This window comes from Peromyscus leucopus, chromosome 10 (genome assembly GCF_004664715.2).
Source record: "Peromyscus leucopus breed LL Stock chromosome 10, UCI_PerLeu_2.1, whole genome shotgun sequence".
Lineage (NCBI taxonomy): Eukaryota > Metazoa > Chordata > Mammalia > Rodentia > Cricetidae > Peromyscus > Peromyscus leucopus.
The window spans coordinates 22,904,797-22,928,736 of record NC_051071.1 but is presented as its reverse complement, the minus strand read 5'-3'; the positions used below and the strand labels follow the sequence as shown (position 1 = coordinate 22,928,736).

The 23,940-nt window shown below is 36.9% G+C and overlaps 1 protein-coding gene across 2 annotated transcripts in view; it reads right to left on the bottom strand.

The window, feature by feature from the left end:
- The window catches only part of LOC114702518 (zona pellucida binding protein), a 172,806-nt gene that overhangs the window by 35,698 nt on the left and 113,168 nt on the right, over window positions 1-23,940 (bottom strand). For both annotated transcript variants that reach the window (XM_028882973.2, XM_037208990.1), the window contains one exon: window positions 4,109-4,286. In XM_028882973.2, the coding sequence (XP_028738806.1) occupies window positions 4,109-4,286 (178 nt within the window). The remainder of the gene's footprint in view (window positions 1-4,108; window positions 4,287-23,940) is intronic.

The window sequence follows — 23,940 nt, the reverse complement described above, 5'->3', positions numbered from 1 at the left end:
GATAAGTGTGGAAAATTCTCAAATAGCTAAAAGAAAGCTACCATATGACCACTCCTCAGCATATGCCAAAAGAAGTCCACATCATAATTCATAGATACCTGCTCAGTTATGTCCCCTGCTGTTCTATTCACAACAGCTAGGAAGTGGAAACAACTTAAACGTCCTCCAGCTGAAGCATGAGTAATGAAAATATAGTATTTACAGTCAGTGAAATTCTACCCAGAAAAAAAGAAAAAAAATGGAATAATGAAATTTGCAAGTGAATGGATGAAACTAGAAAATGTTATACTGAATGAGGTAAGCCAGACCTAGAAAGACAAAGACTTCATGTTTTCTCTGTGGATATCAGCTCCAAATCTTTAGATCTGAGTATATAACCTAGAGCAACGGCAAATAATAGAAAAGCAAAAAGGAACTAAGGTAGGAGGCAAGGGCATTAGAGAGAGGAATAGTAGGACACAGTTGCTATGAAGGAGGAAATGAGAAAAATGGGTCAGGAAGACTAACCTGGGGAGGAGCAGAGAGTGAGAAGGTTGTAGGAAGATAAATAACAGTAAGGATATTTGACAATGCCACAAGGAATCATTTTAGATTTCCCTCAAATGACATATAATATTAAGTTTATACGCATATATAGAGATGCGTTTCAAACGAAGTTACATCAATCACTTGGGGTGGCAATACTCTCCCTCGAAGCATAGGCTAACACAACCCCCAATGCCAGGCGTGGTAAACCCACTTTCAAATTATTGGTCAGGAGAACTCAATAGGACCCCCAAACCATTATAGGCCGTGCCCTAAGTGCCTTCTAGAAAAAGAAGTTAGTGCACTAATGCTGAAGACACACTTCAGGCACAGGTCATGGAGGAGAACCGACTACTGTCACTCTGCTCAAATGGCGCCTGACAGCTCGAGTTTCCACCTTAAACCTGAGAATATTTAATAACCAATTCTACACAGAGCCAAAACCAGGTTCCTGCTTCTTGTCTCATATGGCAGCTAGACGCCACAAAACGCGGGTTTGAACAATAGCGGGTTCCTGGCTTTTGTGTCTGCCAGTGGCACATTACGCTGTGTGGTAGATTTAGTCTTTACTAGTATTTTTTAAAAAAGAGGTTTCTGGGCTACATGCTGCTTTGATAAAAGTGTAGATCTACTATTTCTGAGACTTGATGACTCCCAGAGCTGGAGAAAACTTACCACTGCCATGTTGAAAAGCTAAAGGGGGCGGAGCCAGCAGCCACAGCACCATTTCAGGCTTAGAAGGCTACAGTCAATAAGACTGATTCAGATAAAATAGTTTATAATACATGTAAAAATGTACGTAGGCTTAAAAGACAAATATATATATATATATATATATATATATATATATATATATACCATTATATAAACAAATAGTATCTAAAAATAAATTGTTTAAAAAAAACAGTAAAGGTAATAAGCAATGTAAAGATGGCTATCACACAGAAAATCTGGATTATGTTGTCTTTGATATTCGTAACTAAAGAAAAACATTTGATTGTAAAAGCTGTTCAGTTATGCCAAAATGTAAATTTTAAAGGTACCTTGACTTCAAAATTTGAATATAAGGATATGTTACTTTGGAAAAGAGGTTCTGCTTTTGTTTCCACAGAAAGCAAGAGGCTATGGATTTGTTCCAGATTAAGATACATCAGGTTTGACCAGCCAAGACCCCCTGAAAAATCTCCGATGACACCATGGCCCAGATGATCCAACATCCAGAATGGTTTCAAGGCAACTGGCTCCCACAATACAGCCTCAAGGACTACCCCGAAGGCCTAAAATTTTCTTTGCGTCCCCATAAGATACAGTGCCCCCCTCCAGCGGAAGTAGTAAGAGATGCTCTGCCCAAATTCCCAAATATACCAAGCTGGCTTTAGAGGTGGAATTGGCTCACTCCCCCTCTAAACCCAGACATATTGCTTTTAAAAAAAAATGGTTAAGAGATTCTTGTATCTCAAATCAAAAGAGCCCTCTGGTATGGGACAGAGAAAAACCAATATTTTTATTTAAAACAGGTTGATTATAAATGTGATCTCTTTCTAAAAAAGAAAAGGGGATATGATATAGATATATAGGAGGATATAGAGATGATAAGATAAAAGGGTAGATTAATAAACCTACTTTTAAAGAACAACTTGTTTAAAATGTATTACATTGGTATAGATTTTAGTTTATGTTTAAAATGTTTTACATTGGCATAAATTTTAGTTTATTGATACAAACTTGAAGTTAATTTTGTTATAATGTGTATATATATATATATATATATATAAAATAAATATATATATATAATTTCTATTCTTGTTTGAGGTATTATGTTTAACTCATTTAAAATTGTAATGGATAATTAAAAATAGATTAATAATTAGTCATCTATGATAATCATATTTGTAGCCATGCTAGTTAAGTCTTCTAGGTATACATAGATATATTTCAGATAGATAGGTAATCTTCAAACACTTCATAGACCTAGAGAATATGGCATTTAAATAACTTAGAATTCTGTTGACATGAGACACAATTGCTCCTGGCTGCACCAATTTGATCTGGAGAGAATGTTGGGCTTCTAAGACATTTCCATTTGGAAGTTTGTCTTTTTGGCACAAAATGGCCTACTGGGCAAAGAACTGCCCTTGCCTTGATGGCTGACAGTACGAATGCAATGCTGTCCTTCCTGGACAAGCGGGACACAAGGAAAGTGACCACTGTACTCTGCCAAGACAGGGTAAGATGGTCTTTCAGAATTCCTGCTTATAAAAATGGTCTGTCATATACTCTAGGCCTGTAGCCATTTTGAATGCACCAACAATGCTGAAAAACATTAGGTGACTGTCCAGGCTGCCAGCTATCTTGGTCTACACTTGCAAGATTCCCGAAAGTTGCTTGCATCCATCTACCATTTCTCAGGTACCATTATGTTCCTTCTCAGGTCTTTGATGTGGTTAAAGACTAGATAGTTGTAATTTCCTCAGATATGATAAAAGATAAGTTAGATATAAAACCTTAAACTCACAAATATAAGATAGACAGGACATCTTTAATATTGTAACTGTAATTCATGCTCGATAATTGTTTTGTTATATGTAATTTTACCATGTTAAAGTTAAAACCTTCCTTTTAAAAAAAAGAAGAAGAAAAGGGGAAGTGCTGTGGATATCGCTCTACATAAATAAAACACTGATGGCCAGTGACCAGACAGGAAGTATAGGTGGGACAAGGAGAGAGGAGAATTGGGGAAAGGAAGAAGGAGAGAGAGACATTGCAGCCACCGCGAGGACAAGCAGCATGTAAAGACGCCGGTAAGCCACCAGCCACGTGGCAAGGTATAGATTTATAGAAATGGGTTAATTTAAGATATAAGAACAGTTAGCAAGAAGCCTGCCACGGCCATACAGCTTATAAGTAATATAAGCATCTGAGTGATTATTTTATATGTGGATTGTGGGACTGTGGGGCTTGGTGGAACCTGGAGAGAAGCCCTCCAGCAACACAGTATAATCTCTGACTGCTGTCTAAACACTCGCCTTCATTGTCCACAGGTGAATGTACCTCTCACCCCTCATCAAAGAATCTTCTCTTTGCAGCTGATAGATATAATTCTAGAACGCCACAACTGCTCATGTTGCCACAACTACTAATCTTGAAACATTACAGATCTACAAAACAACCTCTACACTTAAGACCTAGGGGACATTATAGAAGAGGAGGCAGGAAGGCTGGAAGAGCCAGAGGACCAGAACATCTGCGACAAGACAGTTTCTTTCTCCTTTTTCAATTTTGAAGAGGACAAAAAGTGGAGGAGTAAAGGAACAGTATCTGTGGGAAGGGTCAGGAGGAGGAGGCGGGAATGGGATCTGAGATAAACTGCATAGAATTATTAAAACTATAAAAAAATATATTCTTTTAAGGGTAAAGATAGTTTTTTCTTTGTACATATTTAGAATGTGGTTTCATCAAATACATTATTTAAAATGAGTCAAATCTAAATGACAGTTTTAAAAGAAGAAAACATTCAGTTAAACATAAATGAAGTAAGTGAACTTGTATCCACATAAAACATGAAATATAGTTTATTACATACCACAGCACTCAGGGCACCTTGGATGTTTCAGGTCATTTATCCCGTACCCTGGATAGCAGCGGTTAATCCACACCATTTGAAGGGTTCCTTCAATGTAGTATATTTCAGGCAGTGGCTCCACACGTTTGCCCAGGACTTCTACTTGCTGATTAAAAAATCTCTCTATGAGATTTTTAGCCTGCATTAGAAATAGAATTTTAAAAATTAATTATCTGTAAGGTTAATAAATTTAGAACAAATTATGCAGAGGAAAAAGTCTCAAATTCTTTAGTTAAGCTATACATAACACTCAAAAAGGAAAGTCTACCACTCATGCAAACACCTCAAGTGTTTCAAAATATACTTCTATTTTTATATGTGTTGAAATAAATGATTTTTATTTAGCAAATTCTGGTCCTTTTGGATTTTGAGTAATTTACAAATAGGCAACTGAGAAAAATTAAGTCAGCGGTTTAAAGTTAAACACATCTATGAGATTAAATTTACTTAAAATATTTTATGGTATGTCTTCTACTACCCCTTTCTTTACTTTATGAAGGAAAATTAGGCTTGGAAACAAGATAAAATGTGCTAAGTTCTGGTTCTTTGTTATACACTAAAGTTACAAAGAGTAAGACATCATTGACAGGCAATGGCATTGATATATGCACTACTGGCTCTGACTTGGCTGCTTAGAGTTATAAGAGGCTGTGTTTTCCTCTATGGCATCCCATCTCTACATGAAATACAAAATATGGTCATGAACTCAAACCCACTGCAAACCATTAGTTTCCTCTGCATCAAGTATCAGTACCTCCAGTCTCACCAGAAGTCAGGATAACTGTGAACAATGCTCTTGAACCTCAACTTGTCTGACTTCTTTGATTACCTTTACGTTATTTCCATGAAAAATTCAAGAATTATTAAACCTTTTTAAATAAACAGCACTTAACATAAATATGAATCTTGTTTCTCTATTACTCAATTACTTACATGTTTTCACATAAATATTTTGCAATTTTGATTAGCTCTGTCTGATGAATTTTCCACATTTACTTGGTCAGACATAAATTTCAGTTAAGGATGTACTGAAAGAATTAGTTATAGGGAGCTGGAGAGTTGGCTCAGCAGTTAAGAGCATTTGCCACTGTAAGAGGACTTGAGTTACATTCCCAGCACCCATATGGCAGTTCATACCTCCCTGTAATTCAGTTCCAGGGATCTGGCAAGCTCTTTTAGTCCTCACCATAGATGGAGAAAACAAGATATTCCATGATAAAGTCAATGTCAAACAATGTCTATCTACAAACCCAGTCATATGGAAGACAGTAGAAAGAAAATTCAAAGCCAAGGAGGTCAACTACACCCATGAAAACACAGGAAATAATCTCACACCAGAAATACCATAAGAAAGGAAGTGCTTACATGTGTGTACACACACACACACTCACACTAACAAACACATGACCATCACTAAAAACAGCAAAATATCAGGAATTAACAATCATTGGTCATCAATACCTCTCAATATCAATGGGCTCAATTCCACAATAAAATGACACAGACTAACAGAATGGATGAAAAATCAGGATTCATCCTTCTGTTACATACAAGAAACACACCTCAACATCAAAGATAGACATTATCTCAAAGTAAAGGGTTGACAAAAGATTTTCTAAGCAAATAGACCTAAGAAGCAAATTGAAGTAGCCATTCTAACATCTAACAAAACAGACTTCAAATCAAAATTAATCAAAACAGATGGGAAGGATACTTCATACTCATAAAAGGAAAAATCCAACAAGAGGACATAATAATTCTTAACATCTATGCCTAACCACAAGGACAACCACATTTGTAAAAAGAAACATTACTAAAACTTAAATCACACAGTGACCAACATATTAACAGTGGAAGACTTCAATGCCCTACTCTTACAAAGGGACAAGTCTGCCAAACAAAAATTAAACAAAGAAATAGTAGAACTACCAGACATTATGAACCAAATGATCCTAACTGATATCTATATAACATTTCACCCAGGACAAAAGAATACACCTTCTTCTCAGCACTTCATGAAGCATTCTCCAAAACTGGCCACAGAGCAAAGTCTGGTGTGGTGGTATTCTAATTGTACTGAAATGTGATTTTGATTGTATGTTAATAAATAAAGTTACCCAGGGGTCAGAGCTATTAGAGTCATAGCAAGAGTGTGGCGGTGGTGGCACACGCCTTTAATCCCATAGATCTCTGTGTGTTCAGGGATACAACCAGCATTGGAGACATATGCCTTTAAGACCTGGGGGGGCTGTACATACAGACAGTGACGAGGCAGTCACGTGTTTGGGTTTACAACCAATGAGAAGGCAGAACAAAATACTATAAAAAGACGGACAGACAGGATATAGCTCTCTTTCAGGAAGCTGGGACACCGCAGGAGGAAGGGTGAGATTTTAGCTCTGAGCTCTGACCTCTCTGCTTTCTCTTTTACATTGGTTCTGTGTTTCTTATTTAATAAGACTGTTGGTTACATCTATAGTTTTATTTTGTGTTTGTGTCCCGTTTTATTTGGGTCATCTTTACCTCCGCAGCTAAGCCATATTAATCACATTTTTAGATTAAGTAAGCTCATTATAACTAGCCTGCTCAGGAAGAAATGCTAAACAAACTACTTGAGGTTGAAACAAAGGAATCTTTAAAGTAAACTGTATGGTGATATTTTATTTGTGCTGAAATGTGATTTTATTTGTATGTTAATAAATAAAGTTGCCTGAAGATCATAGGTTAAAGACAGCCATAAGCAGAGTCAGGCAGTGGTAGCACACACCCTTAATCCAATCACATGACAGGCAGAGTCTCTGTGTGGCCGACACAGCCAAGCATGGTGACACAAACCTTTAATCCCAGTATCAACCATAGAGACCTGGAGGTCTATATAGACAGGGAGTGATGAGGAAGTCATGTGGTTGGATTTAGAGCCTCTGCCTCCCAAGTACTGAGATTAAAGGTGTGTGCCACCACTACTCTCGGCCATCTTCTATAACCAGGCAAGTCTTTCACTGGTAAGAATAGGACATCAAACCAGCCACAATATCTTCAACCTAAAATTTGTTCCTCCTGTAAGATATTCTATAGTAATGGTGGTACAGAACTTGTGGGAGTGGTCAACCAATGACTGGCCTCACTTGAGGCACACATCATGAGAGGGAGCCCACACCTGACACTGCCTGGATGTCCAAGAACCAGAGACTGGATAGACCAGAGACCTAGAATAAAATCAAACACAACTGGAAAAAAAGTCAATGAAATTATTCTTAATGATATTCTGCTACACATAGACCAGAGTCTAGCCCACTCATCATCAGAGACATTTCATCAGCAACTGATGGAAGCTGATGCTCAGACCCATAACCAAAGATTAGGCAGAGCCAGGGAATTTCCACAGAAGATGGGGAGGAAGGACTATAGGAGCCAGAGGGGTCAAGGACACCAGAAGAACACAGTTCACAGAATCAACTAAACAGGGTTCATAGGGAGGGGCTTACAAAGACTGAAGCAAGAATCAGGGAGCCTGAATGGGTCTAACCTAGATCCTCTGCATGTATGTTATGGTTGTGTAGCTTGGTGTTCTTAAGGAACTCCTAAAAGTGGGAGTGGGGATTGTCTCTGACTCTTGCCTGCTCTTGGGACCTTTTCCCCCCTACTGGGTTGCCTAGTCCAGCCTTGATATGAGGGTATGTACCTAGTCTCATTATAACTTTTATGCCATGTTAGGTTGATATTCCTGGGAGGCCTCCTCTTTTCTGAAGGAAAATGGGGGAGGAATGGATCTGGGGTAGAGTGGAATTAGGGGGTGGAAGACTCTGAAAGGAGTAGGGTCGGGATGTAATATATGAGAGAATGATGATGATGAAGATAGATAGATAGATAGATAGATAGATAGATAGATAGATAGATAGATGGTAGACAGATAGATGATAGATAGACACATAGATAAGAATCTATTGGGAAAATTACAGTTAATCAGTTTAGGTTGTAATTAATATTTTTAATATAAAGAAAGGAATCTTAAAGGTGTCTTCAAAGAATAAAAAAATATGAATTTTCTTGATACTCAGGTAACAAATGAGAGGCAGATGACTCAATATAATGACCCAATAGAGAACTGTGGCAAGTGAGAACTCAAAGCTTGAAAGTGTCTTTGTCATTCTTAAGAATACCAGATCAAGGATAATTTGATCGGTTATCGGAGTCAGACAGACATTTGTGAAGAAAAGTGAACTTTAAAGGCAGAACCAAAAAATGAAAAAGGAAAAAACAAGGGTCCTGCAACAACTTGACTTCAATGGAACTTGTAATCTATTACTAAGTTCAAGGATTTCAGAACAAACAACTAACATGCACGTTACAATGTTGAGACATATTGGATCCTATAGCAAAATATGAAGAGTCCATTCTTCACTCTGTGATGCTACTGAAGTGATAACTATTCCATTAAAAACAAACTTTTTCTAAAAAGATGAGGCTCTTTCCTACTTGCCTTAAAATACTCACTGGGACCCTTATTAGATTTTTAACTTCTATGAACACTCCAACTCAAACACACATATCTGGAAATTCTAAGCTAGCACCATGTATGAGAGATAACATGCAGTACTTGTCTTTCTGGATATGGGTTACCTTACAAAGAATGATAATTTCAAACTCCATTAAGGGTTAAATGTGGCTGTAGAGAGGAGGACATAGTAAAGTAGGAAGTATAGGTTCATTAAGAGTTTTGAAAATACCATATGTAAACCCACTACTGTAGAAGCTTCCTAACATAGATACACATATGTGCTACCCTATAATAAGGGGGAGCCTTTTCTAGACACCATAGATTATTAAAAAAACAAACAATGCCAGGTATTCTTGCTTTGCTGGGTCCCATATGCTCTCCTAAAACATTATATATGACTGCCACTGCTCTTGATTAGGCTTCAGACCTTGATAGTGAGATCTTATCACTGAAGATAACAACACTTGAATCATAAGACAGGAAAAAATTAAGCTTGTACCAATCTGAAAGCTTTGTTGCTACTGACTAGTTTTCATAATGCTGTTTCTATACAAACTGCTAGTGAATAAAAGTAATCATCAATCTTACCCAGCTGTGAGCCTTTGATCTATGATAATGGCTTGCCTGGCAAGAAATGTTTACTGATACAAAAGTGGCATAAATGTTATAGGAGTAACCAGCCACTTTCTGACTGAAGTTAAAGCCATCTCCACAAGATGAAGCTCATGCCTGGTATTGTTAACTGGGTCAAAAACCATAACTAGCTAAGTAATAAGCCCTAGGAAAGAACCTAATACTATTATTTGGCTAAATACACATAGTGTTATCTTTATACCCATAGGATAGTGCATCACTTGATTTCCAAAATCATAAACTCTATATATATTAAAGACATAGATAGAATTCAAAAAGGTAGCTACAAACATATTCAAAGAGTTCAAAAGAATTTAAGTAGTACACAACTTAGAGAATGAACTTAGAGAAGACAGGAATAAAATTATCAAAGTCTCCAAACACAAACAGTTCAAAGAAGACAATTAAGGATATAAAAATACAGGCCAGACATAGGCAGTTTCTGGACAGCCAGGGCTACATAGTGAGAACCTTAATCAAGAAGGGGTGGTGAGAAGAATAGAGGGATGGGGAGTAGGGGGAGACTAACTCTAATTAAAAAATACTGAAGAAAACCCAAATGCAATGAGGTTACAAACAAAGAAATTAATTGGCCATATAAAGCTCTTTCTATAAAACTAAAGAAGAGACAGGGTAGAGGAATTAGATCATTCAATCAAAGAAAATGACAAATTTTAAAAAACAGAGGAATGGAGCATGGAAGATCTTTGGGGCACCAAGAAAAGAAAAAAAAATCTATAAGTAATAAGTATACAAGGAGAAATGAATACCACTAAAAGTATAGAAAATATTTTCAGTAAAACAATAGATGAAAACTTTCTAAACCTAGAAAAATAGAGGCCCATCAAAGTATAAGAAGCCTACAGAACACCACATGAGAGAGCCAAAACAGGAGGTACCCACCACACACCATAGTAAAAACACTAAAGAACAGGAGGCACCCACCACACATCACAGTGAAACACAAAAGACAGAATAAAGAAAGGATAGTTCAACTGGCAAGAGAAAGAGGAAAAGTCACACACAAGGGCAGGCCCATCAAAATAACAACTGATTGGTTAGAAACTACACAGGCAGAATTTCTTGGAAGCATTTAAAGTTCTAAAGGAATGCAAACGTTAATTCAGGCAATTATAAGCAGCAAAACTTTCTTTCCTAAGTGAAAGAAAAATAAAATTCTTCATGGTAAAAACAGACTAAAAGAACATGACCACTAAGCCAACTCTACAAAAACTATTGGAAGGGAATACTTCAAACCAACAAAAATAATAAATATACCCTAGAGACCAGATGGAAAAAGAATAGGATAGTCAGTCAAAAGAGATCTAAGAAAACAAAATAAAATTAACAAAATGGTAAAAACAAACACATCTCTCAATCATAACTCTGAATTTTAGGTTTTAATTCCATAATAAAAAGTGGAAAAATGAAAGGATTTTCTGTTGCTGCCTCAAAGGAACACACCTCACCTCAGAGATGGATACTATCTCAGAGTAAAAAGGTGAAATCAGGCTATTTCTAGCAATAGAACTAAGAAACAATCAGGCAAAGCTATTCTAACAAATGACAAAAAGGACTTCTTTTTTTTTTTTTCAAAAAGGACTTCTAAGACTTTTCTGAACACATAATGAAAGTCTCTTCATACTTTAAAGGTATAATTCATCAAGAGAATATTACAATTCTGAACATATACATCCCAGTGAAGTACACTGAATTTCATAAAACAAACACTAATACATATAAATCCACAGATCCACTCCAACACAGTTATACTGGGTAACTTCAATAAATCATTCTCACCAACAGACAGGTAATTCAGACAAAATATAGAGACACACTGGAGTTAAAGGACACCATAAATCAAATGTACCGAACAGGCATTTATAGAACATTCCACCCAAACATTAGAAATACACATTTTTCTCAGCGGTCCATGAACTTTTTCCAAAATAGATCACATATTGGGACAAAAAAAATGACTCACAAAAAGTAAAAAAAAAAAAAATTGATATTACACATTGTATCCTATCTAATAAAAATATGAACAATCCAAAAAAACCACTTAAAATATTAAAACTCTTATAATTAAAAACCATGCTCTTTAATGCATGGGGCACTAAACCAGATACAACAGGACTGACACACATATGAACACACAGAGATGGGCATCATGCCCAGGACCTACAAAGGTCTGCGCCAGACGGGGACCCAGCACTGAGAGGAGAAATAGGCATGAACCCTCATCCTTAATCTAGAAGCTATTTCAAATTGACAGCCACTCAAAAAAATCAGTTTTTTCCAACGGAGTCTCACTGGATATACAAACTAAACTTAAGGGCAGGCCCCATGCTCAGCATAGCTGGCCAACACAAAAAAAAACTCAGTAATATTTTTAGAGATATTTTGGGCATTTTTTTTTTTACCTGAACTGTTGTCTTAGTTAGGATTTCTTACTGCAAAGAGGCACCATGACCATGGCAACTTTTTCTTCTTTTTTTTTTATTAAGAAAACTTTATTCATTTTACATACCAATCAAAGATCCTCCTCTTTCTCCCACCCCTCCAGCCTCACCCTCCCAACCCACCCCTCATTCCCTCCTACAAGAAGGTAAGGCATCCTATGGGGAGATACATTTATTAGAGGCAAATCTAAGCCCCTCCTCCTGCCTCAAGGCTTTGTGAGGTGTCCCATTATAGGTAGTGGGCTCCAAAAAGCCTGCTCATGAACTAGGGATAGATTCTGCTCCTATTGCCAGGGGCCCCCTTAAGCAAATCAAGCTACACAACTGTCTTGCTATGCAGAAGGCCTACTCCAGTCTCAAGCTCATGATCCACATTTCATGAGTTGCTACTAGTTAGGTTAGGTTGTCTCTGCAGGCTTCTTCATCACGATCTTGAAGCCCTGTGTACATGAACAGTCTTGTTAAATAAGAAACACAGAGCCAATGCAGAGATGAAAGCCCAAGAGGTCAGAGCTAAAAACCTTACCTTTCACTGCTGCTGTTATCCTCTTCAGCAAGAGAGCTACTTCCTGTCTGTTTGTCTTTTTTATAGACTTTCTATTCCACCTTCTCATTGGTTATAAACACAACCATATGACCTCCTCGTCACTGCCTGTCTGTACAGACCTCCAGGTCTTCTATGGTTGGTATTGAGATTAAAGGCCTGTGTCTCCATACTGGCTGTATCCTTGAACACACAGAGATCCGCCTAGCTCTGCCCCCCAAGAGCTGGGATTAAAGGTGTGCACCACCACCACCCAGTTTCTGCTATGGCTTACTATTAGCTCTGATCCCAAGGCAATTTTATTTATTAACATACAAATAAAATCACATTTCAGTACAATTAAAATATCACCATATTTCCCCTTTTTCTATTTTAATAAAAAGAAAAAAGGAAAAAGGTTATAATTAACATAAGAAAAACTATATATGAAATTGCAATAACTATACATCATATATACAAGTAATAAATACCTGAACAATGTCTAGTCCATTTGTATTTGACAAATTCAGAGAAAATAATTCCATTATATATCCTATTTTGGTAAGTCTAAAATGTACCTAATTCATTTTCTATCCTAATTTTCAACTATAACTAACTAATCTTCAACTCCCTCAGAGACCCAAGAAGGAAATAACATTACCTAATAAAAAATAAAAACAGGAAGTGCATGCAAGGAGTTTCCCAAAAAAATGTGAGTTGACAGAAACAGCCAGCTGCCTGGATAGTCACCTGAGGTTTCTCTGCAGTGTTGGGGCATCATCTTCAGCCTATAGGCTTAGTGTATCTGACAGACTCATTTATGAAGTAGGATGTACACAAGGTCAATAGTTCAGCCTCACATTGGGTGAGAGCAGTCCATATACCAGAAACACCTGAATTCCACTAGTGTCATGTCATGATTCAGGATTTTAAATTCTGGAAATTGTTGATGTTTTTTTGAATTCAGCTGTCCATTCTTCTTGGTTATGTGTGTGTGTGGCTTCATCTCAACATCCCCGTCTTCTCCATATCCTTCTATTAAATGCCAGTCTACTATTGAGAAGTGTGAGTTTAGTTACTCTTCAAAAATAACTGTTTCAGCTGCCGTTCCACTGCACATCAGAAGCCATCGGACCACTGCCTGTTCAACTGCCTTTGAAGAAAAGGGCACTGTACCTTTTCCAGATTGGGAAGGTCACTTCAGGGATGGTGCCATATTGTCCTGGCCTCAGAAGATGCCTTTTGATAGAGCCATAACCACACTTGTTTTGGCAAGAATCAGTAGTCCTTTGTTTCGTGTCCTGTCTGTCCTGTTTGTCAGCATTTGATTCAAGGATACTTTGTTGTCCAGTGGCTAACTTTTGCCACAAAGAAAGTTAATTCCATATGCAGTTTGTTCAATGCCCATATTCTTGCTGAAGAAGATTGGTACTGCCAGGAGCCAACATGTCTCATAGTCATAACAAAAAGAAAAGTTTTCTAAGTTATTAAAACATTTTAAATGCCATATTCTGTAGATCTCTGAAGGGATTGAAGATGACCTGTCTATCTAAATATATCTGCTCAATCTTAAAAACATGCCTAATATGACTACAAGTTCTATTATAATGTCTAACTACTAACTTTTATTTCTTTATAACCTAATAGTTGGCAATAATAACATTCAAGGATCAGAAAACTGCATTACATTGTTAAATGAACAGTATAAGTACAATTAGAAATATACATACAGCATTTTCTAACAATATCAATTTCAATTTATATAATTTGTATATAATATAAAACAATCCAATCCAATGTAAAGTATTTATTCAGTCTATCTCTGGGGGGGGTTGTTACCCCTTTCTGTTTATTTAACATATTCTTTCGAGTTCTGTTTGATCTTTCTATAACTGCTTGACCCGTAGGATTATGTGGTATACCTGTAATATGCTTTATCTTGTAATAAGCAAAATACTGTTTCATTTTAACAGAGACATATGATGGAGCATTGTCAGTTTTGATTTGTGCAGGTATACCCATGATGGCCATAACTTCTATCAAATGAGTGATTACAGATTCAGCTTTTTCAGAACTCAAAGCAGTTGCCCATTGAAATCCTGAATAAGTATCAATGGTATGGTGTACGTATTTCAATTTTCCAATTTCTGCAAAGTGAAAGACATCCATCTGCCAGATTTCATGCCTCTGAGTACCCTTTGGGTTACATCCTGCTGGTAATGACATCTGATTGTAAAAGGAACAAGTAGGACATTTCCTTACAATTTCCTTGGCTTGTTGCCAGGTTATGGAAAAATCCTTTTTTAAACCTTTACTATTGACATGATGTTTTTTATGAAATTCTGAGGCCTCCAGAACATTTCCTGTCAATAATTTATCAATCTCATCATTGCCTTGTACTAGAGGGTTTGGCAGACCCATATGAGATCGAACATGAGTTATACATAAAGGGTGACTCCTTTTCCTGATTATATCTTGTAATTGAATAAATAGTGAAGTTAATTCTGAAGCATCAGGGATAAATTCTGCAGTCTCAATAGGAAATAGCACTCTTTCAGCATACTGAGAGTCAGTAACTATGTTGAGAGGTTATGAAAAATCCATTAATACCAACAGAATAGCATACAATTCTGATTTTTGAACTGAATTATAAGGACTTTGAACCACTTTACTTAAATTTTCTGATTTGTCACCTGCCTTTCCCTGTTTGTTGGCATCTGTATAAGATGTACGAACTCCAGATATGGGTTTTTTCCACACAATTCGAGGCAAGATCCAATCAGCTCTCTTTATAAGATCAATTCTATCGCTTTTGGGATATTTGCTGTAAATTTCTCCCAAAAAATTACTGCAAGCTCTTTGCCAAGGTTCACTTTCTGTCCATAATCTTTCAATGTCCTCTTTAGTTAAAGGTACGACAATTTCTGCTGGGTCTATTCCTGCTAATTGACAAAGTCTCAACTTTCCTTTCCAAATCAAGTCAGAGATTTCTTTCCACATAAGTTTTTAATTCTTTATTCAGTTTATTTGGTAAAAATATCCATTCCAATATAATATCTTCCCTCTGCATTAATATTCCTGTAAGAGAATGCCTAGAAGGTAAAATAACCAAAATGCAATCCAGCTTTGGATCAATATGATCCACGTTCCCTTCATGTACTTTCTTTTCTACCAAGGCCAATTCTTTCTCAGCTTCAGGTGATAATTCTCTTGGACTATTTAAGTCCTTGCCACCTTCTAAGGTTTTGAAGAAATTATTCAGTCCATCATTTTTTTTATCCCAACAAAGTTCATAGATGAGAAATGTCATCAAATAATCTTTGAAAGTCATTAAGAGTCTGTAGTCGATCTCTCCTAATTTGAACCTTTTGAGGTTTATGATTTTGTAGTTCTATTTTATATCCTAAATATTTAATAGAATCTCCTCTTTGTATCTTTTCAGGAGCAATTTGTAATCCCCAGCAAGGCAAAATTTTCTTTACTTCTTCAAACATTCTTTCTAAAGTATCTGCATTTGAGTCAGTTAGTAAAATATCATCCATATAATGATAAATTATAGATTTAGGAAATTTTTTACATATAATTTCCAATGGCTGTTGTACAAAATATTGGCACCAAGTTGGGCTATTCAACATTCCCTGTGGGAGGACTCTCCATTGAAATCTTTTAACCAGTTGAGAATTATTGTAAGTAGGCACCGTGAAGGCAAATCTTTCTCTGTCTTTTTCTTGTAAGGGTATTGAAAAGAAATAGTCTTTTAAATCAATAACTAGGAGAGGCAATCCTTTTGGTAACAGAGTAGGAAAATGAATTACAGATTGTAGAGAGCCCATTGGCTGAATTACTTTGTTAATTGCTCTAAGGTCTGTTACCATTCTCCATTTACCAGATTTCTTTTTAGTAACAAATACAGGAGAATTCCAAGGGCTGGTTGATTCTTCAATATGCTGAGCATTTAACTGTTCTTCTACCAGCTCTTCTAAACCCTGGAGTTTTTTTGTTGTTAAAGGCCATTGATGAACCCATACATGCTGCTCTGTTAACTATTTTAAAGGTAGAGCTGTTGGTGTCTTTGGGAGATCATCAGTTGTTGTGCCCTACTCTTGTATAATATGGATGGCTGGTAACCACTCATTAGAATAATATCTTCTAATATTTCTCTCAGAAACATGTGCTAGTTTATGATTTATTTCTGAGATTGGAGGGATGTTAATCTGAGTATTCCATTGTTGCAACAGTTCTTGACCCCACGGGTTCATAGCTATGTTAGCCACATATGGTTTTAATTTTCCTCTCTGTCCTTCTGGACCTATACATTCAAGCTATCTTGAATAGCTTGTTTCACTGTTTCACTTGAGATAATGTTCCAATTCCTAACAGCTGAATGTTTACCTCCTGAAGAGGCCAAGTTGGATGCCAAAATTCTGCTGCAATTATGATAACATCAGCACCTGTGTCTATCAGACCAGACAACAAAACACCAATTATTTTTATTGTTAATTTTGGTCTTTGTTCATTTATAGAAGTTTGCCAAAATTTTTTCTTTATGTTTTCTCCTGAATTTTCTGTTCTCTCTGTTTCATCATCCTGACCAGCATGATTTATTCCAATAGGCATTTGGTTATTTAATCGCTCAGAGCAGGGATTTCCTCTATGGCTGCAGGAAAGGTCTGAACTGGATTTGCTGTGGGGCCTGCCTGAGGCTCCTCTGGGAGTTTCCCAAAGACCGAGGCAAAGGATTACCTTGCCTGATCCTTGTTGATCTACATTCGTTGGTCCAGTGTTTTCCCTTACCACACCTTCAGCATACTCCAGATAAAAAGGGCATTCTGTTGCCATTGTTCCTTGAAGAAACATTGTTTCTAGGAATGCCCTGTTTACAGTCCCTTTTCAAATGTCCTTGCTTTCCACATCCAAAACATCTAACATTTCTCAAACCTTTTGAAATTGCTTCTCCTACCCACATATCATCTTGGTCATGAGACTCAACATTAACTGTGTCTCTAATCCAGTCGTCCAAGGGTGCAAATATTGCCTTTAATGGCCTGATTATTCTCTTGTATGCTGCATTTGCGTTCTCAAAAGCCAACGATTCAATTATTATCTGACTAGCTTCTGAATTCGGGACCATTCTCTTTAGTGTTGAAGTCAGTCTTTGTAGGAAATCCATGAAGGATTCTTTTGGGCCCTGTATAACCTTTGTAAATGACTCAATTTTCTTTCCTGGTTCCTCAACTCTGTCCCATGCATTCAAGGCTGCCATTAGACATAGAATTAAGGTTTGCATATCATATAAACATCGTGTTTGTACTGCAGCATATTGGCCTTCTCCAACAAGCTGATCCTGGAAGACTTGCATACCTTTATCCCTACATTGTTTTGCTATGTTTTTAGCCTCCTCTTTGGACCACATTTGCCACTGGAGCTGTTGTCCAGGTTCCAGAACAGCATGTGCCAGCTCCCACCAGTCCTGTGGTATAGTCCTATTATAAGTTGACCAGGTGTTTAACATTTGCTTTACATATGGGGAATGTATGCCATAAGATACTATTGCCTCATTAAACCTTCATAAATCTAACATTTCAATTGGAGTCCAAATATTTTGTTTATTCACTTGATCAGGTAACTGCTGTAAGGTTACCAGATTAAGGGCGATTGTGTGAAAACAGGTTTTTTTGTTTTGTTTTGTTTTTTGTTTTGTTTTGGTTTGTTTTTTTTTTTTTGTTTTTTTTTTTTTTGTTTGTTTGTTTGTTTGTTTTTTTTGGTTTTTCGAGACAGGGTTTCTCTGTGTAGCTTTGAGCCTTTCCTGGAGCTCACTTGGTAGCCCAGGCTGGCCTCGAACTCACAGAGATCCACCTGGCTCTGCCTCCCGAGTACTGGGATTAAAGGCGTGCGCCACCACCGCCCGGCTGAAAACAGGTTTTCTTTCTGTAACTTTATGATCCAATCTTGAAACAACCTCACTGTTAATATCTTCTGTCTGAATTTGAATTTCTCTATAATTCATTTTAACAGGTTTAACAGGTTTTTCTAAAATTTTTATCCTAGAACTTAAATTGACTATCTTTTTAAATAGTAATATAAGGATAAGAAAAGTAATAAAGTGTATAATTTGATCAACATTAATCTTCTAATATAGTTGTTCCATTGTCAGACTGCCTAAAATTTCAAACAAAGCCCAATTTTCTTACAATGTACACATAAAACCCATTTTTTAAATGTAGAAAAAAATTCTCTTTTAAATAGTTTCCTTTAAAATATCTGATATGTTAATTGACTTACCAAGGTTGCATAGAACAGTAGAAATGCAAGGGAATTTCAAAACAGCTACCTAGCATCCGAGGTGTGAAGAGAGAGAGAGAGAGAGAGAGAGAGAGAGAGAGAGAGAGAGAGCAAGCAAACAAGCAAGAAAGTGTAGCCACGAGTTCTGGCTAAAAGCTTAAATCCAGCCATGTGTTCCCGCTTGAGCCCAGTCAAGCCTGGACTCCAGCTTCCTTAAGCTCCAACCACAAGCATTGGCGTTGAAATAAAAGTGTGTGTCTCCATACTGGCTGTATTCTTGAACACACAGAGATCTGCCTAGCTCTGCCTCCCAAGAGCTGGGATTAAAGGCATGCACCACCACTGCCCAGTTTCTGCTATGGCTTGTTATTAGCTCTGATCCCCAGGCAACTTTATTTATTAACATACAAATAAAATCACATTCAGTACAATTAAAATATCACCATACCCTTGCTCATAGAATCCCTCTTCTCTCTCTTTGACTGGACTGTTGGAGCTCAGCCTGGTGTTTGGCTGTGGATCTCTGCATCTGCTTCCATTCCTTACTGGAGAAATGCTCTATGACAGTTAGGGTATTCACCCATCTGATCACTGGGGTAAGCCAGTTCAATTCAGGCACCCTCTCCACTATTTCTAGTAGTCTAAGCTGGGGTCATCCTTGGGATTCCTGGGAACTTCCCCAGCACCCAGTTTCTCTCTACCCCCATGATGTCTGCTCTATCATGGTATCTCTTTCATTTCTCTCCCATTCCATCCCTGTTCCAGCTTGACCATCCCATTCCCTTATGTTCTCATCTCCTATCCACTACCCTCCATTGTCCACCCCTCAAGCCCAGTTTACTCATGGGAATCTCATCTATTTCCCCTTCCCAGGGGAATCCATGCATCTCACTTTGAGTCCTCCTTGTTAGCTAGCTTCTCTGGAGCTGTGGGTTGTAGTCTGGTTATCCTTTGCTTTACATCTAGTATCCACTTATAAGTGAGTACAAACCATGTTTATTCTTCTGAGTCTGAGCTACCTCACTCAGGATGATATTTTCTAGTTCTATCCATTTGCCTGCAAATTTCATGATGTCATTGTTTTTCTCTACTGAGTAGTACTCCATTTTCATAATCCATTCTTCAGTTGAGGGGCATCTAGGTTGTTTCCAGGTCCTGGATATTATAAATAATGCTGTTATGAACATAGTTGAGCATGTGCCCTTGTGGTATGATTGAGCATTCCTTGAGTATAAGCCCAAGAGTGGTATAGCTGGGTCTTGAGGTAGACTGATTCCCAATTTTCTGAGGAACTGCCACACTGATTTCCAAAGTCGATGTATAAGTTGTTTGCATTCCCACCAACAGTGGAGGGGTGTTCCCCTTGCTCCACATCCTCTCCAACATAAGCTGTCCTCAGTGTTTTTGATCTTAGTCATTCTGACAGGTGTAAAATGTATCTCAGAGTCATTTTCATTTGCATTTCCCTAATGACTAAGGATGTTGAGAAGTTCCTTAAATGTCTTTCAGCCATTTGAGAGTCTTCTGTTGAGAATTCTCTGTTTAGCTCTGTAGCCCATTTTTAATTGGATTATTCGTTATTTTGATGTCTAGTTTGATTTCTCAATATATTTTGGAGATCAGCCCTCTGTCAGTTGTTGGGTTGGTGAAGATCTTTTCCCATTCTGTAGGTTGTCATTTTGTCTTATTTACTGTGTCCTTTGCATTACAGAATCTTCTCAGTTTCAGGAGGTCCCATTTATTAATTTTTGCTCTCAGTGACTGTGCTACTGGTGTTATATTTAGAAAGTAGTCTCCTGTGCCAATGCATTCAAGACTACATCCTACTTTCTCTTCTATCAGGTTCAGGGTAACTGGTTTTATATTAAGGTTTTTGATCCACTTGGACTTGAATTTTGTGCAGGGCAATAGATTTGCAACCTTCTACATGTTGACATCCAGTTATGCCGGCACCATTTGTTGAAGATGCTTTCTTTTTTCCATTGTACAGTTTTGGCTTTTTTGGCAAAAATCAGGTCTTCATAGGTGTGTGGGTTAATGTCAGGGTCTTCAATTCGATTCCATTGGTCCACGTGTCGGTTTTTATGCCAATACCAACCTGCTTTCATTACTATAGCTCTATAGCAGAGCTTGAAATCAGGGATGGTGATGCCTCTAGAGGTTTCTTTGTTGTACAAGATTGTTTTAGCTATCCTGGGATTTTTGTTTTTCCAAATGAAGTTGAGTATTGTTCTTTCCAGGTCAGTGAAGAATTGTGTTGGGATTTTTGTGGGAACCCACAACTGACTCAGTTTCCCAGTTTGAATGTGAAGTCTGTTCTGAGTCAATAGAGTTCAAGCTTGTTTGCTCCAAGGTGATGAGAAAGTTCTGATTAGCCCACAGAGTCTCCTTGAAGGGCTGTGAGAAAGTCCTGATTAGCCCACAAGAAGGAACACACTATGTAGCTAGATGCAGGCTGCTGATCCCAGCCAGAGGTACATTGAGATAGAATATGAAACTGTCTGCTCCTTGATGAAAGACAGGATAGATAGTGGTTGAATGCCTGTGCTGTGCATTGTTCTACCTCTGTCCTTCAAGACTATATATTAGCTGGCTGTGAAATAAACTCAGGGCTGTCCGGCATTGACCAGCAGACCTCTCGACTCTTTTCTGTCTTCTTCATTGTCTCTTCAATCCACATGCCTCTACCCAGCTACTCAGCTGACTGTCGGTAGGCCCGACAGATTTTGATAGAGATTGCATTGAATCCTGTAGTTTGTTTTGGTAAGATTGCCATTTTACTGTATTAATCTTACCTATCCACGAGCATGGGATATCTTTCCATTTTCTGATATCTTCAATTTATTTCTTCAGAGACTTAAAGCTCTTGTCATACAAGTCTTTCACTTGCTTAGTTAGGGTTACCCCAAGGTATTTTATATTGTTTGTGGCAATTGTAAAGGGTGGTGTTTCTCTGATTTCTTTCTCAGCCTGTTTATCATTTGTATAGAGAAGGGCTACTGTTTTGTTTTTTTGTTTTTTGTTTTTTGTTTTTTTGTTGAGTTAATCTTGTACCCTGCATGGCAACTCTTATAAGAGAAAACATTTAATTTGGGCTGGCTTACAGTTCAGAGGTTTGGTTCATTACCCACATGGCAGGAAGCATGATGGCATGAGGGTAGGCATGGTGCTGGAGAAGGAGCTCAGAGGTCTACATAATGATTGGTGGTCAGCAGGCAGAGATTGTGAGTCACTAAACCTGGCTTCTCAGACCTCAAAGCCTACCCCAGTGACACACCTCCTCCAACAAAGTCACACCTACTCTAGCAAAGCCATACTTCCTAATAGTGCCACTTCCTATGAGCCTATGGGGGACATTTTTATTGGAACCACCACTCCTGTCTTTTGCTTATCTATTATAGTTTCTAATTTTGTATTTTAATTTTTTTGTGTTTGTATGTGTTTCTCATGCTTTTCTTCATTTTTTTCTGTCTGTCTGATTTGTTTTATTCTGTTTTTTTAAATTTTTGTTTGTTTATTTATTGGCTTGTTTTCTAAAAAGAGAGAGAAGGTATAGAATTGGAGGGTTGGGGTGTGGAATTATCTGGGGAAGTAAGGGAAAAATGTGATCAGAATATGCTATAAGAAAAAATTATTTTCCATAAGAATAAAATAACATAAAACTGTACTATTTAATGCCATGTGAAACTCCAAACACATTGAAAATGAAATAAAATACTAGAACAGAGCAAAAATTAAAACACAATCTACTAAAGTCTATCAGACAAAAACAAAGACACTGCTAACAGAAAAGTTTATGGTCTTAAGTGCTTACATTAAAAAATCAACAGCCTCAATAATCTCAAATAAATAGCCTAATTTTGCAACTCAAGGCCTCAGAAAAACAAGACTATCAAACCCAAAAGCAGTGTACAGATAAATAATTAAGATTGAAACAGAAACTAATGAAATAAAACAATAATAACAAAAACAAAAAGCATTAATGAAATTAAGAGTTATTTCTTTGAAAAAATAAACAAGATTGACAAACCTTTGGCCAAATTAGCCAAGAGAGATCATCCAAGTTAACAAAATTATAAATGAAAAGGGAAGAGATTGCTGCAGATACTGTGTTACAGTTTCTATTTCTGGGATAAAACACCATAACCAAAAACAACTTGGAGAGTTTTTTTCCTCTTATACTTCCATATCACATTCCATCATCTAAGGTAGTAAGGGCAGGAATTTAGATGCAGGAAATGAAGCAGAAGCCATTGAGGAATGCTAATTACTGGCTTGCTCCCCACATGATCCAAAATTGTGGATGTTGTGTTCTTTGAGAAGGTCAAATATATCCAAGAATTTATGCCTTTAAAAGCAAAGCCCAATTATATTCTATATTTCTAATTAAGAAGATGCCTTGCCTACAGGCCAATACTGGGGAGGCACTTTTGCAATCATGGTTCCTCCTTCTCATATAACTCTAGCTTGTACTATCAAAAAACTAACTAGGACAGATACCAATAAAATCATAAGGATATCCCTTAAAACCTATATTCCACTAAATTGGAAAATATAAAAAGGAGATAAATTTCTAGACATATATGAACTATCAAGCTAAACCAAAATGAAATAAACAAATCTATGACTAGCAACTACTCTAAAAACAATAATAAAACATCTCCAAGCTGAAACAAAACACAACAGAACAAAAACCTAGATCCAGACTTATTCACAAAAGAATTCTACCAGAACTTGAAAGAAAAACTACCATCTACATTTTCAAATTATTCCATAAAAGAGAAAAAGGAAAAAAATACTACCCAACTTCTATGAAGCCAGTATTATTTTTGACAACAAAAACAAAGACACAATAAAACAGAAAATTACAGATTAATATCCTTGATAAACATGAAAATTCAGGAGGAAATACTTGCAAACTGAATTCAAAAATCATCTCACCAAATCCATTCTTTATATGAAGTTAGCTTTTGTCCAGCAATGGAGAAATGGTTTAATAAATGAAATTCATCACATTAATGGACTAAAATACAAAAATCATACAATAATCTCAATGTATGGAGAAGAGGCCCTTGATAGAATATGAATACACACACACATACATATATATATATGTATATATGTATGTATGTATGTATGTATGTATATGTATATTCTGCCCAGGTGAAAAACACTAAAATATAGCTAAGGAAAATTAAAGAGGACATGAATGGAAAATGTAACAAATGCAGATAGCAAGAACACATGTTCAAAGTCCCAATTCTGACCAAATATATTTTAAAATTCCATGTATTCCTAATCTTAATTCAAGTATACTTTTTGTGGAATTATTGATTTTTATACTGCTTCAGTGGTGACAATTAATCAAAACAGACTAGGCAATTTTGAATAAGAA